Source organism: Lissotriton vulgaris, chromosome 7 (assembly GCF_964263255.1).
Source record: "Lissotriton vulgaris chromosome 7, aLisVul1.2, whole genome shotgun sequence".
Taxonomy (NCBI): Eukaryota; Metazoa; Chordata; class Amphibia; order Caudata; family Salamandridae; genus Lissotriton; species Lissotriton vulgaris.
In genome coordinates, this window is record NC_141695.1 from 18,927,942 (window position 1) to 18,942,204 (window position 14,263).

The 14,263-nt window shown below is 46.5% G+C and overlaps 1 protein-coding gene across 1 annotated transcript in view; it reads right to left on the reverse strand.

Moving 5' to 3' along the window:
• Positions 1–9,177: 9,177 nt before the first annotated feature.
• The window catches only part of LOC147700541 (uncharacterized), a 180,334-nt gene continuing 175,248 nt past the window's right edge, over positions 9,178–14,263 (reverse strand). Inside the window, exon 6 of the mRNA XM_086929119.1 lies at positions 9,178–9,674. Within this exon, the coding sequence (XP_086785245.1) occupies positions 9,178–9,674 (497 nt within the window). The remainder of the gene's footprint in view (positions 9,675–14,263) is intronic.

The following is a 14,263-nucleotide window of genomic DNA, read 5'->3' on the forward strand; positions in this document are numbered from 1 at the left end:
GATCCCTGGTGGGGAGAGTGAGTCATTTTCCACTTTTCTTCAGTTGGCGCCCAATGTGGGGCCTTATCATGGAGTGGTTATCTGCAGGAGTGTTTTGTCAAAGGATGGAAAAACTGCTGGAGGCAGGACAGAATTCTACCAAAAAGAGGTACTCTGGGCACAGGGTTTTCTGGGGGATTATCTGTCTCTGTGGCTCAGTATGTTTTTTTGATTTTTCTGACTTAAGACTCTCCTAAAGATGTCACTCCTGACTAAGGAACCCATTCTTTTTTTTTTTTTGCTGTAAGTTTTTTTTTTTTTTATTAACAGACTGTTAGTGCAGTGGGGAATTGACAGTTATAATCTGGACAAATATTTGTGTATATGCAAATTGCAATTTGTATAGGCAGTTGAAGAGATATTTTCTCCATCTGTTTTAGTTGAAGAATAAAAATGGGTCGCTCCCAGTCCTTTGGTTCTGAGTCCTTGGTTATTTATTGGTCGCAGAAATGTGACGCAGTCCTTAGTTATTTATTGGTCGCAGAAATGTGACGTTTTGGTTTGGGTACCGGTACATTTGGTTCAGTTGGTAGGCCTTTTGGTTGCTGTGGTTCAGATTATCGTTGGATAATCTTCCTCAGTATTGGTTCCTTGGTTTTATTTGAACACTGCAGTATTCAAAAACCGTGGGTCACGTACATTTGCGTGTATATCGTTGGAGATAGCCCCATGAAGTTTGAAACCCGACTAGTGAGCGCAGATGCCTGGTCGCGGTATTTTGTTTTGTATTAGTATTGACTAGGTTGCAACAAAGGATTCCCGGTTGGAGGATTCGCGTCTGATACCTCCGGTTGGAACTCCAATTTATGAGCTCTCTCTAAAAGGTCTGTGAGGCTGTCCCTTTTGCAGCCTTCTGGAAATCTGTTGAAGAATTTAAGAAAAACAAAAAAAATAGGAACTAAAACGTTTTTGTTGTAAATATGGTTTACAACTAGTTTTGGCAGGTTATTTTTGAAGACAGTCCGTAGGCTGTTCCTTGTTCCTGTCCTAAGTGTTGACCTATGGGTTAAAATGTGTGTTTAAATGTCTATGTTGTTTGTGGGTTTTGTTGTAAATTGCGACTGCGCGATTTACAAGAAATGTTTAGAGCGCGCTGCTTTGTGTGTCCTGAGTGTTTGACCCCCCTTCTGTTTTGTGTCTGGAATGAGCTCAATGTATGTATGTGTATGGGTCACCTTCAATAGATGTAAATAAGGCTCCAAAGAAAAAAATGAAAAAACGAAATTGCCTGTTCTTTAGGCGCACGGTGTTAGATGTTCACAGCCAAGTCTTTTCAGCTGCAGTATATCTAATCATTCAGCCAGCACCTCTCTAGTTAAACACGGGTGGTGGAATTTTGCAAACAGTCCTTTCTAAATGTGGCGCAGTAATCTCACGCATTCCCAGTTAGGCAGCTGCGCTTAGGCTTGTGTGTTAATATGTATCTAAATAATAGGCAAGGGATGTAGTGAGCATTTTATATGTAGAACAGTCACAAATAGCAATAATTAGGCTTCATTAGAATTTTTTTTATTAATTATGAAAAATAATTATTAAAAACAAAGTGCTACAAAAATCGTTTTTTAATATTTGTGAAGCTTAACACTCATGCTATGACCCCCTAGCATTAAAATGTTTGATTTAAGTTATGTTGTACCACGAAAATGACCAAACACTTCTGTGCGCAATTTCCCTCACCCTAGGCGCAAACAAGCTCATTTCTATAAGGTATAACTTAGTATTTTCAAAAGTATGATTCATAAATTAGGTATTAGACATTCTAGTAATACCCATTATGCAATAAATTGTAGGATTTTTTATTCCTTAGTATCCAGAATACAAAAGTCGATTTTCACATAAATAGACTGTTTTAAATGGTTTCAGGGCCCTGTTTAAAGTGTCTCTTTACTAAATACATACATTTAGATCTTAATATATATGTTTGCAGGTTGTGCCTTCTTATGATTCAGCGAGTCAATGTGTCATAGAAATTGTTTTAAATATAGTGAAATATTGCAGGTTATGTGGAAGTGGTTAAACCTACTGGCCTTGTCAGCTTCAGTTACCAGGAGCAGGGGACTGGCAGAACCTGTATAACGTGTTTCCAGCAGTAGCGGCTGAGATGTTATCTTGTAAGGCTGTCTTGTTGACATTTGTGACCTTTTAATTAGGGCCTCGCCTGTGGAATGCAGCATGACATGGTTAAGCATGCATCAGCTGCCTCTTTGTATTTAAATCCCTGCCCATGCCACGGTCCTGACCTGAGGTCACTTGAATAGCCTGACTTGTTTAAAAGTGTCTTCTTAAAGTGTTACAAATTTGACATTAGCTGGGATGGGGTTTTTGTTTTTTTGAACTAAAATGAGCAGAGGATGCAGGGCCATGTACAGCAATGATGATTGCATTTTAGCCAAAGAATAAATAATAGCTCCAGCATGTTCCCACAAAACGCTTGTTGTTCGGTAAATTATGTCATCAACACATTTATCTCAAATTAGAAATACGGCAGGGTTGACACAGCATTGCATCCCGCTAATAATAATAATAGGAACACTATTTAATTTGTAAAACTGCAGCCTCATTTGTCAGTACCCTGAAGGATTGTATAGCCCACACCTGGTTTGCATAGCTCCCAGTTGCTTTCAAAATGTTGCACACAAGCGCTTTATATGAGATGTAGTTGATTGTATATGATTTAAATCTGTAACCTTCATTCATTGCAGGCTGGCTTGTTCTCATTTGCCGCATTCACATTACATCTGCGTTAAAAGCGCACATCTGAGATAATAAACAAATAGGAAAGGTATTCCTCATGCAAAATTGTAGCACCTGCACTTCATGTCTTACAAATTAAGCACTGTGTAAAATGAAGGAACATGATTTTAAAAGGGCAAATGCAAAAGTTATTTCTTTGAGAAGACAAATATCAAACATTCTGCTAAATGATCTGTAGAACTGGTATATGTGTGTCTCCATGCTAGGAACGAATTTTTTTTAGTTAAGTTTATTTGACAAAAAGAAAAACGAAGTGTTACATTGAGTTTTAGATAGGCAATAAGTAGAAGCCCTTCCCCAAAATTCTGCAACTTAAAGGCCTTAGGCCTGAGTCAGAATGCGCGTTTTTGCAAGGTACATGGAAAATGGGTTACAGGTAAGTAATGAAAGGTTTTTGTATGTTACGTTGTGTCATGTTTTGTAGCCTGATAAAAAGGGTTATAATTGATGTTGTTATGCAAAATGTGTGTGTTGTGTATCTTTTCTGCTTCTTCCTACAGATAATTCATGGATTAATTCACAAGACACGTGAGTTGGCTGGGTGAAGAGAAATGTTTTTTTTTGCGTAACCTCTTTAAGAAAAAATGTGTGTGTTTATGTTTCATTTATACATTTGGTCCACTGAAACGCGTTATTTGACACAGCGACACTATATTTGACTGCAGGGTATCAATTACCTGATGCCCTGCTGTCAAAAGAAGGGCATGTGCCATGGTATTATGCATGACCGTTTATTCATATATGCTGTTTGTTTGTCTGGGCTGTTTTTCCTTGTGCTTGATATACAGCAAGTATATCTTATGGCTTGAGATATGCATTGTTTCACAATAAATTGGATGAATATTGTATTAAGACAAATTTCACAGATATGGACCTCATACTGTGAGCAGTAAGGCAGCTGTGTTTTTCCAGTTCATGCCTAATTTGGCTGTAATGATTTTTTTATTTAAGAAAACTAAACTGATATACTGGATTAAAGATTGCCATCCGTTGTTAGTCACTTAACTGCCTTTTTCCTTAAGGACAGGCAGCTCTGCATTTATGTATCCTTGATTGGGCCTAAGGATGGAATTATAGATCCGTGACTAAAGGTGGCCTAATTTTGATATCGCATTTTTTTGATCGCATTTTTTGATTCCTGAATAAGCCTATGGATTCATTTTTTTTTCGCTGAAGAGACAACTGAACATTAGTTAGAATTATCGTGTAGGGTATAGATTGTCAGCGGTAGAGTTAAAATTCTGTAACATTGGTCTTTTCATGTATCCCCGTGCTCTTGGTGCTGTGTCACATGCCTTAGGCCACCCAAGCAAACTCTTGTCCTTCCTATAGATTTTTCTTTTTGCTTTTTCCCTGACCAATGTTGCATCATGTTTAGTTATTGAAGATTTTAGTTGTGTCCTACTTCCATTTTTTTTTCCCTTCTCCATCTTCCTTTCACCAGTCAGCCCATTTATTATTATGGGTGTATTGTTCATGTTCCACATACATTCCCTTTTGATTGATGAGACTAATTTTCAAGAATTTACTTTAGGCCCACTTCAAATGTCTTTTTCAGACTGACTGTCAGGATAGTGATAGCCTGGTTAAATGACCCAATACAAGTTTTCCATCTCAATAGGAGATATCTCAAGTTTACATTCTTTTTAGTACGGCATATTTTTATGTCTATTTTTAATTTTTCAGTTCCCTTCTGTTTCTGCTGTTTCAATTTTTTAATAAGATGTGTTCTAATCATGCAGATACCAGGACTCTCTAGTTCTTGTCCTTTTGTCTGCACAGTTGATATTACATAGCGCATTTGATGCACATTGTTTAAAGAAGGGACTTCTTCATGTCCTTGATAATGTGTATTATGTCATTGCTCTATTTGAGATGCTCTAGATAATGAGTTTAGGAACACCTAGGCTTCATCATTAAGGAGAATATGTATTTACCCCATTAAATAATGTATCCCATTAGATAATGCCACTGTGTGAGGGCATCCATTTAGGTTCCCATGACGAATTGCCACTCCTTTGCAGATTGCAGGCCACTTGCTTGCAGCTCTCTTGTCAAAAAGCCAACCCATGAACTGTTTTTATATCTGACTTGAAGGAAACTAACAATTGTGTTACACTTCCTATATCACTAGGTTCTGCGGGAATCTTCCAGAGTCAAAAAGGAAGAATGTTACCCTGCAGACCGGTGATCAAAAAAAGCCTGGTCCCCATCAGTAAACATGGCAGACGACTACAGACTTCTTGGCCTTGCAATTCCTGACAGCAATCAGCAGCGTGAACAGCAATCAGCAGCGTGAACAGCAATCAGCAGCGTGGGCAGCGGTCATCAGCATGGACAGCGATCATCAGCATGCCTCCAGTGGTACCTCCTAAGCAAGCCATTTGTTTCATCAGAAGGCGTTGTAAAAAGAAAAGAAAAAAGGAGCTGATTTTGTGTTTTGCCTCAGAAGTTCAGTGCAAAGATGCGAAGGATCCCTGCTTTTGATGGCAGGACTGTCATCCACTTTGTGCAATTTGTTCAAACTGTCATGTGCTTGAACCTCTGGCAGCGCGCGGTCCCCTGACCCCCTTGGCCTGAGTTTTTGGCCTTTCCCCACACACACCTCTTTTCCCTTTGCTCCAGCAGAAAGGCAGTGCACCTGAGAATCCAAGTTTGGAAAAGGCACTACATTCCGGTGCCCATGAGAAGAGCAGCTTGATCGTCCTCTGACACTAAATGATGAGTGTTGGAGTCTGAAAGGAGCTACTGATCTTGAGAGGTTGATTTTCAGTGGTGCTTGTTTCTGCACGAGATGTTTTGTGCCCTTGATCAATAAAGAGCACATTTCCTGAGGTGTCACAGAGAAGAGACACTGGTGCATTTGTTTTAAGACATTGAGACTTTGAATGAACTGTGGGTGTTCCAGGAGGGCACTCCTACTGAGTATGAAAAGGCCTGGATCGAGAGGCCCAACGCGGAAGAAGATGATGGAAGCGGATTTGATGGACAATAGAAGCCTTCCAAGAGGCTTACAACGGATTTTGGACACAGCTGCTAACATAGACTGAGTTATTGCCTATGTAAGGGCAAAAGGGGCGTCTGAGGTTCTGTGAAATCTGAACCTGTGTTTAAAATATCATTATTCTGCTATGATTTTGATATCAGAGAAACGAAAATGGCAAGTTTAATATGTGTGTGTATTTTCATCACAATACAATGATGCATGCAGGAGTTATTGGCAAATTCATTCTGAGCCCACAGGCTCCAAGGTTGTGAACAAGCGTCCATTTTAGTTGTTGCCCTTTACATAGGCATATACATGAGCCAATGATTCTTAAAGGACACGTATTCCTTAGCTTGAGTTCTTCCTGACTCCCATTTGACCTGAACAGGCTGAATCTGCCTATGTGATGTTGGCCTCACCAAACCAGTCCATGCCCTCTAGTCAATCTATATTAAAGATCTGAGCAACTTGTTGTGTACATTGGCCTGAGCAAGATTAGAAGGCCGAATACAGTAGCCATGCCTGTTTATGACCCACAAGCATCCCTTATCCTACATTTCTATCTTCCACACCTGGCTCTGTTTCTCTGCTTCTGGGCTTTTACAATGGGGAGGTGACTGTTTATATGATGGGGAGGAAACCAGTCTATTGTGAGCTTCTCCGGCCTGCACAGGAAAATATGTGAAGTTTGACATATGTTCATGATGGAAGATGGGTTGGTCAGTTTGGGCAAGTAGAATGGAATTCATAATTATAGCCTGCTTTGTTATGGTACCATGGGAGCGACCTACAATGATGTGTGACACAGCAAGAATGTGAGCCTAGGGGCAAACTTTTTGTATAAAAAGCCTGCCTGAGAAAGCTCAGGCAGGCTCCCTCTTTCAATTGTAAAACTACGGTTGGACGACGAAGCCTCATAATTAATTATAATAAAGATGTCTTTTGATTTTACAGATTGGCTGTCAATTCCTTACCTGCTTTATTATGCAAACTGCTGGATAGATCCCTGGTGGGGAGAGTGAGTCATTTTCCACTTTTCTTCAAGGCGCAGCAACACAGCAACATGAAGGTGAGGCACAGCAACACAGTGCTATGAAGGTGAGGCGCAGCAACACAGCGCTATGAAGGTGAGGCACAGAAACACAGCGCTATGAAGGTGAGGTGCAGGAACACAGCACTATGAAGGTGAGGTGCAGTAACACAACAATATGAAGGTGAGGAGCAGCAACACAGTGCTATGAAGGTGAGGCGCAGCAACACAGCACTATGAAGGTGAGGCGCAGGAACACAGCACTATGAATGGGAGGCACAGCAACACAGCGCTTAGCAGGTGAGGTGCTGCAATGCAGTGCTATGAAGGTGAGGCGCAGGAACACAGCGCTATGAAGGTGAGGAGCAGCAACACAGTGCTAAGAAGGTGATGCGCGGCAAAACAGCGCTGTGAAGGTGAGGCACAGCAACACAGTGCTAAGAAGGTGAGGCACAGCCACACAGCACTAAGAAGGTGAGGTACAGCAACACAGTGGTAAGAAGGTGAGGTGCAGCAACACAGCACTATGAAGGTGAGTCGCAGAAACACAGCGCTATGATGGTGAGGTGCAGGGACACAGCACTATGACTGGGAGGCACAGCAACACAGTGTTATGAAGGTGAGGTGCAGCAACACAGCGCTATGAAGGTGAGGCACAACAACACCGCGCTAAGAAGGTGAGCCACAGCAACACAGAGCTATGAAGGTGAGGCGCCGCAACACAGTGCTAAGAAGGTGAGGCGCAGCAACACAGCGCTATGAAGGTGAGGCGCAGCAACACAGCCCTAAGAAGGTGAGGTGCAGCAAAACATCGCTATGAAGGTGAGGAGCTGCAACACAGTTCTATGAAGGTGAAGCACAGCAACACAGAGCTAGGATGTGGAGGCTCAGCAACACAGCGCTAGAAAGGTGAGGCGCAGCAACACAGAGCTAGGAAGGTGAGGCGCAGCAACACAGTGCTAAGAAGGTGAGGCGCTGCAACACAGTAACAAGAAGGGGAGGTGCAGCGCTATGAAGGTAAGGCGCAGCAACACAGCACTAAGAAGATGAGGCACAGCAACACAACGCTAAGAAAGTGAGGCACAGCAACACAGCACTATGAAGGTGAGGCACAACAACACAGCGCTCTGAAGGTGAGGCGCAGCAACACAGCGCTATGAAGGTGAGGTGCAGGAACACAGCACTATGAATGGGAGGCACAGCAACGCAGCGCTATGAAGGTGAGGTGCAGTAACACAGCACTATGAAGGTGAGGTGCAGCAACACAGCGCTATGAAGGTGAGGAGCAGCAACACAGCGCTATGAAGGTGAGGCGCAGCAACACAGCGCTATGAAGGTGAGGTGCAGGAACACAGCACTATGAATGGGAGGCACACCAACACAGCGCTATGAAGGTGAGGAGCAGCAACACAGTGCTAAGAAGGTGAGGCACGGCAACACATCGCTGTGAAGGTGAGGCACAGCAACACAGCGCTAAGAAGGTAAGGCGCAGCAACACAGCGCTATGAAGGTGAGGCACAGCAACACAGCGCTAAGAAGGTGGGGTGCTGCAACGCATTGCTATGAAGGTGAGGCACAGCAACACAGCGCTAAGAAGGTGAGGTACAGCAACACAGTGGTAAGAAAGTAGGGCGCAGCCACACAGAGCTATGAAGGTGAGGCGCAGCAACACAGCACTATGAAGGTGAAGTGCAGGAACACAGCACTATGAATGGGAGGCACAGCAACACAGCGCTATGAAGGTGAGGTGCAGCAACACAGCGCTATGAAGGTGAGGCACAACAACACAGCGCTAAGAAGGTGGGGCACAGCAACACAGAGCTGAGAAGGTGAGGCGCAGCAACACAGCGCTATGTAGGTGAGGCGCAGCAACACAGTGCTATGAAGGTGAGGCACAGCAACACAGCGCTTAGAAGGTGAGGCGCTGCAATGCAGTGCTATGAAGGTGAGGCGCAGCAACACAGCCCTAAGAAGGTGAGGTACAGCAACACAGTGGTAAGAAGGTGAGGCGCAGCAACATAGCGGTAAGAAGGTGAGGTACAGCAACACAGCGCTAAGAAGGTAAGGCACAGCAACACAGCGGTAAGAAGGTGAGGTACAGCAACACAGCGCTAAGAAGGTTAGGCACAGCAACACAGCACTATGAAGGTGAGGCACAGCAACACAGCACTAAGAAGGTGAGGAACAGCAACACAGCGCTAAGACGGTGAGATATCTCAAGCTCCCCCTCCCTTGAGGAGATCTCTCGCTCCCCCCTCCCTCAGAGACATCTCCCGCTTCCCCTCCCTCAGAGACATCTCCCATTCCAACCCCCTCGGGGAGATCTCCTGCTTCCCCCTCCCTGGTGGGGGCCGGGGGAGGGGCTCTATTACACCAGGTGGAGGTCTGCTTCTGGCCATACCACGAAGAAGGGGTGCACCCCCCCGGTGAAGGGGCCATAGTTGGTGCAGAGATGCTTCCAGGTGTCTGCATTGTACAAGGACAGCCGCCCCCTCTCATAGTCCAGGTACACCCCCAGCTTCAGGGGCGAACGGGTAGCGTTGGGGGAGGGAAAGAAGGCAAGAGCCTGGTACCAAGCACCATCCATCCGCATCACATCCAGGACCACGCCCACAATACACCCCATGGTCTCCCTTCCCAGACTCTCCCCTGCGACCCCCACAAAACCCCACCCCCGCTCATCCTGCATCTCCCAGTAATGTCTCCCTGTGGTGATCCCCTCCCGCCCCAGCACACAGGGACAGTTACTGATTCTCTTGGGACTGTCCGGCAGGGGCTGAGGTCCGTCTGTCCATGTCGCACGTCTCCCGTCCTCTGACAGGATCAGCTCTTCACCAGCCGTGTCTGGATCCAGAGTCACCAGCGCTGCAGAGAGTGGAGAGAGTTATTGACACACTGTGTGACCTCAGACAAGTCACTGTCCCACCCGGAGACCCCAGCACTGCAGAGAGAGGAGAGAGAGTTAATGACATACTGTGTGACCTGAGACAAGTCACTGTCCCACCCAGAGACCCCAGCACTGCAGAGAGAGGAGAGAGAGTTAATGACACACTGTGTGACCTCAGAAAAGTCACTGTCCAACCCAGATACACCAGCACTACAGAGGAGGGAAAGTTAATGACACACTGTGTGACCTAAGACAAGTCACTGTCCCACCCAGAAACCCCAGCAATTTATTGAGAGGAGAGAAAGTTAATGACACACTGTGGGACCTCAGACAAGTCACTGTCTCACCCAGAGACCCCAGCACTGCAGAGAGAGAGTTAATGACACACTGTGTGACCTAAGACAAGTCACTGTCCCACTCAGAGACCCCAGCGCTGCAGAGAGAGAGTTAATGACACACTCTGTGACCTCAGACAAGTCACTGTCCCACCCAGAGACCCCAGCACTGCAGAGAGAGGAGAGAGTTAATGACACACTGTGAATGAAATGAAATGAAAATAGATTTCTTAAGCGCATGGCTGCCCAAGAGCGTCCCAGCGCTAGTACACACCACAAGCTTCCATGATCCTCAAACAGCGGACTCATACAGCAGGGTTCCAGGAGGAGGGCAGCAGGAAGATCATTCCAGGTCTTGGCAACATTCACAGAGAACCTCTGACCTCCTGAACGTGCTCTCCTCACTCTGGGGATGGTCAATAAATTGCTCCCGTCAGAGCGGAGGGCACGGGTGGATTTGTAGGGGCATATAAGGTCCCTGAGGATAGGGGGGCCCATTCCCTGGAGAGACTTAAAGGCGATGGAAAGGGCCTTGAATTTAATTCTCTCCCGGATGGGGAGCCAATGGAGTGCTCTGAGAGCGGGTTTGGCCGAAGTTCTTTTCGCCGTGCCGGTCAGTACTCTGGCCGCCGCATTTTGTACTCGCTTAAGGGAGTTAATGGCTGATTCAGGGGCACCGAGCAGCAAGGCGTTGCTATAGTCCAACCTAGTAAGTATAAGCCCCTGGATCAAAAGTTTCCTAGAGCTAAAGGGAAGAAGAGGCAACACCTTCCGGACAGAGCGTAACAGACCATAGCAGATCCCTGCCACTTTCTTAGTTTGTACTCTGAACGTCAGGTCGGGCTCCAGCCATACCCCCAGGCTCTTAATCTCATTCTTGGGTTGGGGCGCCTCCCCCAGACAGGGGGGCCACATGGTTTTGGGAAGGGAGGTGGAGAGGTTACCCAACATCATAAGTTCCGTTTTGGACCCATTGAGTTTCAACTGTGATTCTGTCATCCACGCCATGATACCTGTCAGACAGCACCTGAATCTTTCTGCCGCTTTTTCATGGTGGGATAGCGAGACAACAAGCTGGGTGTCGTCCGCATAGGTCACTATTTTCACCCCGAAAGGTGAAACCACATCCTCCAGTGGGGCCATATAGATTTTAAAAAGAGTCGAGCTCAACGAGGAGCCCTGCGGGACTCCACACTGGAGGGAGATCGACTTGGAGAGGTCCATGCCATCGCAGACCTGGTAGGATCGACCATTCAGAAAGGAAGTCATCCAGCTTAGAGCCTGGCCGGATATTCCCATCCTAGTAAGGCGCTGAATGAGGATACCATGGTTGACAGTATCAAATGTCACGCTGAGGTCAAGGAGGACCACAGCTGCGGAGCCTCCTGCATCCAGAATGCGTCTGGCTTCCTCTACTACTGCAATCAGGGCATAGTCAGTGCCCTGCCCAGGGGGAAAGCCTGTTTGCGAGTTCTTGAGCAGGTTATGACCTTCTAGGAACGAGGACAACTGGCGATTGACAACCTTTTCTGCAATTTTGCTCAGGCCTGGCAGCAAAGAAATTGGGCGAAAATTCGCCAGATCGTCAAGGTCAAGTCCCGACTTTTTAGGTAGAGCCTTAACCATCGCCTTCTTCCAGCTGGGGGGAACTTCCCCACCGCCGAAGGAGGCGTTCAGAAGGTCCGTGGCCCGCGGGGAGATGGTATGTGCAATCCGCTTAAGAATATGGATGGGCATAGGGTCAGATGGGGAGCCACTTTTGAGATTAGCTAATTCTTTGCGGAAGTGTTCCTCAGTTATGGGAGTGATAACTTCCCACAGAGGGCTCACACCACTCACGACCTGCGTTAAGGACTCAGAGGGAAGAGCACTGAGAGGGATACTTTGTAGGATTTTTCTGACCTTATTGTCAAAGAAATGTGCAAGTTCATTGCACCGTGCTCTGCTCGAAGATTGTGGCAATGAAGGAGAGGGGGTGTTCAAGAGTTCCTTGACTATAGTAAATGTTTCTCTTGAAGAATTGGAGGCAGTCCTGATTCTCTCTTCATAAAAGGTCGCTTTCGTATGGTTACAGGCTAGCTTGTATGCCCTCATGGCTTCCTGATAAGGGACTTTACTATTAGTAGACCAGTCTTTACGCCAGGCGCGTTCCAGACGTTTACAGACTTTTCTAAGGTCGCGAAGTTCAGTTGTGTACCGAGGGTTTTTAAACCCATTACTTTTCTTGGCACTACACTTCTTGGGAAGCACCAGATCCAGTGCTCCTAGTAGCCAGTTGTGGAAACTACGATCTGCTTCAAGGGGGTTCGAGAGGGGGGCAGGAATAGATTGCTCAAGGGCAGTGGTAAGACCATCAAGGGACAGTTTAGGCCAGGGTCTATGTGAGGATCGAATAGAGCCCTTAAAGTCAGACCTAGATTCCGTCATGATTGTCAAATTAAAAGGAATAAGAAAGTGGTCTGACCAGGGGAGGGGGCATGGCGGTGAAGCCTTCAGAAGTGGAATTTTTGAAAATAGAGGTTCCAATAAATGGCCCTTCAGATGCGTGGGTTCATTATTGTGTAAGATCAGTAGCCACCTTGTCTCCCAAATGGAGATTAAGATCTCCTAGAAGAAGGAAATTGGGGACTGAGGCTGCCAGTGTCAGTGCTGTCTCCAGCAGGGAACTAATGAACTGCTTGACCCCACCCGGAGGTCGATAAATCAGCAGCCCTGACAGCGAGTAATTAGGAGAGAGTTGGATGGAGAACCTTATGCTCTCTGCGTCAGAGATCATGCCATTTTCTATACTGTGTGACCTCAGACAAGTCACTGTCCCACCCAGACACCACAGCACTGCAGGGAGAGAGTTAATGACACACAGTGTGACCTCAGACAAGTCACTGTCCCACCCAGAGACCCCAGCGCTGCAGAGAGAGAGAGAGAGATAATGACACACTGTGTGACCTCAGAAAAGTCACTCTCCCACCAAGAGACCCCAGCACTGCAGAGAGAGAGAGAGTTAATGACACACTGTGTGACCTCAGACAAGTCACTGTCCCACCCAGAGACCACAGCACTGTAGGGAGAGAGTTAATGACACACTGTGTGACCTCAGACAAGTCACTGTCCCACCCAGAGACCCCCGCTCTGCAGAGAGAGGAGAGAGAAATAATGACACACTGTGTGACCTCCGACAAGTACTGTCCCACCCAGAGACCCAGCACTGCAGAGAGAGGAGAGAGGTAATGACACACTGTGTTACCTCAGACAAGTCACTGTCCCACCCAGAGACCACAGCACTGCATAGAGAGGAAAGAGAGAGTTAATGACACACTGTTTGACCTCAGACAAGTCACTGTCCCACCCAGGGACCCCCGAGCTGCAGAAAGAGAGAGAGAGAGAGAGAGAGAGAGTTAATGACACACTGTGCGACCTCAGACAAGTCACTATCCCACCCAGAGACCCCAGCACTGGAGAGAGAGGAGAGAGAGTTAATGACGCACTGTGTGACCTCAGACAAGTCACTGTCCCACCAGAGACCCCAACATTGCAGAGAGAGGAGAGAGAGTTAATGACACACTGTGTGACCTCTGACAATTCACTGTCCCGCCCAGCGCTGCAGAGAGAGGAGAGAGAGTTAATGATACACTGTGTGACCTCAGACAAGTCACTGTCCCACCCAGAGACCCCAGCACTGCAGAGAGAAGTGAGAGAGTTAATGACACACAGTGTGACCTCAGACAAGTCACTGTCACACCCAGAGACCCCCACACTGCAGAGAGAGGAGAGAGAGTTAATGACATACTGTGTGACCTCAGATAAGTCACTGTCACACCCAGAGACCCCCGCACTGCAGAGAGAAGAGAGAGAGTTAATGACATACTGTGTGACCTCAGACAAGTCACTGTCCCACCCAGAGACCCCATCGCTGCAGAGAGAGGAGAGAGAGTTAATGACACACTGTGTGACCTCAGGCATGTCACTGTCCCACCCAGAGACCCCAGCACTGCAGAGAGAGGAGAGAGAGTTAATGACACACTGTGTGACCTCAAACAAGTCACTGTCCTACCCAGAGACCCCAGCACTGCAGAGAGAAGAGACAGAGTTAATGACACACTGTGTGACCTCAGACAAGTCACTGTCCTGTCCAGAGACACCAGTACTGCAGAGAGAGGAGAGAGTTAATGACACACTGTGTGACCTCAGACAAGTCACTGTCCCACCCAGAGACCTTAGCACTGCAGAGAGAG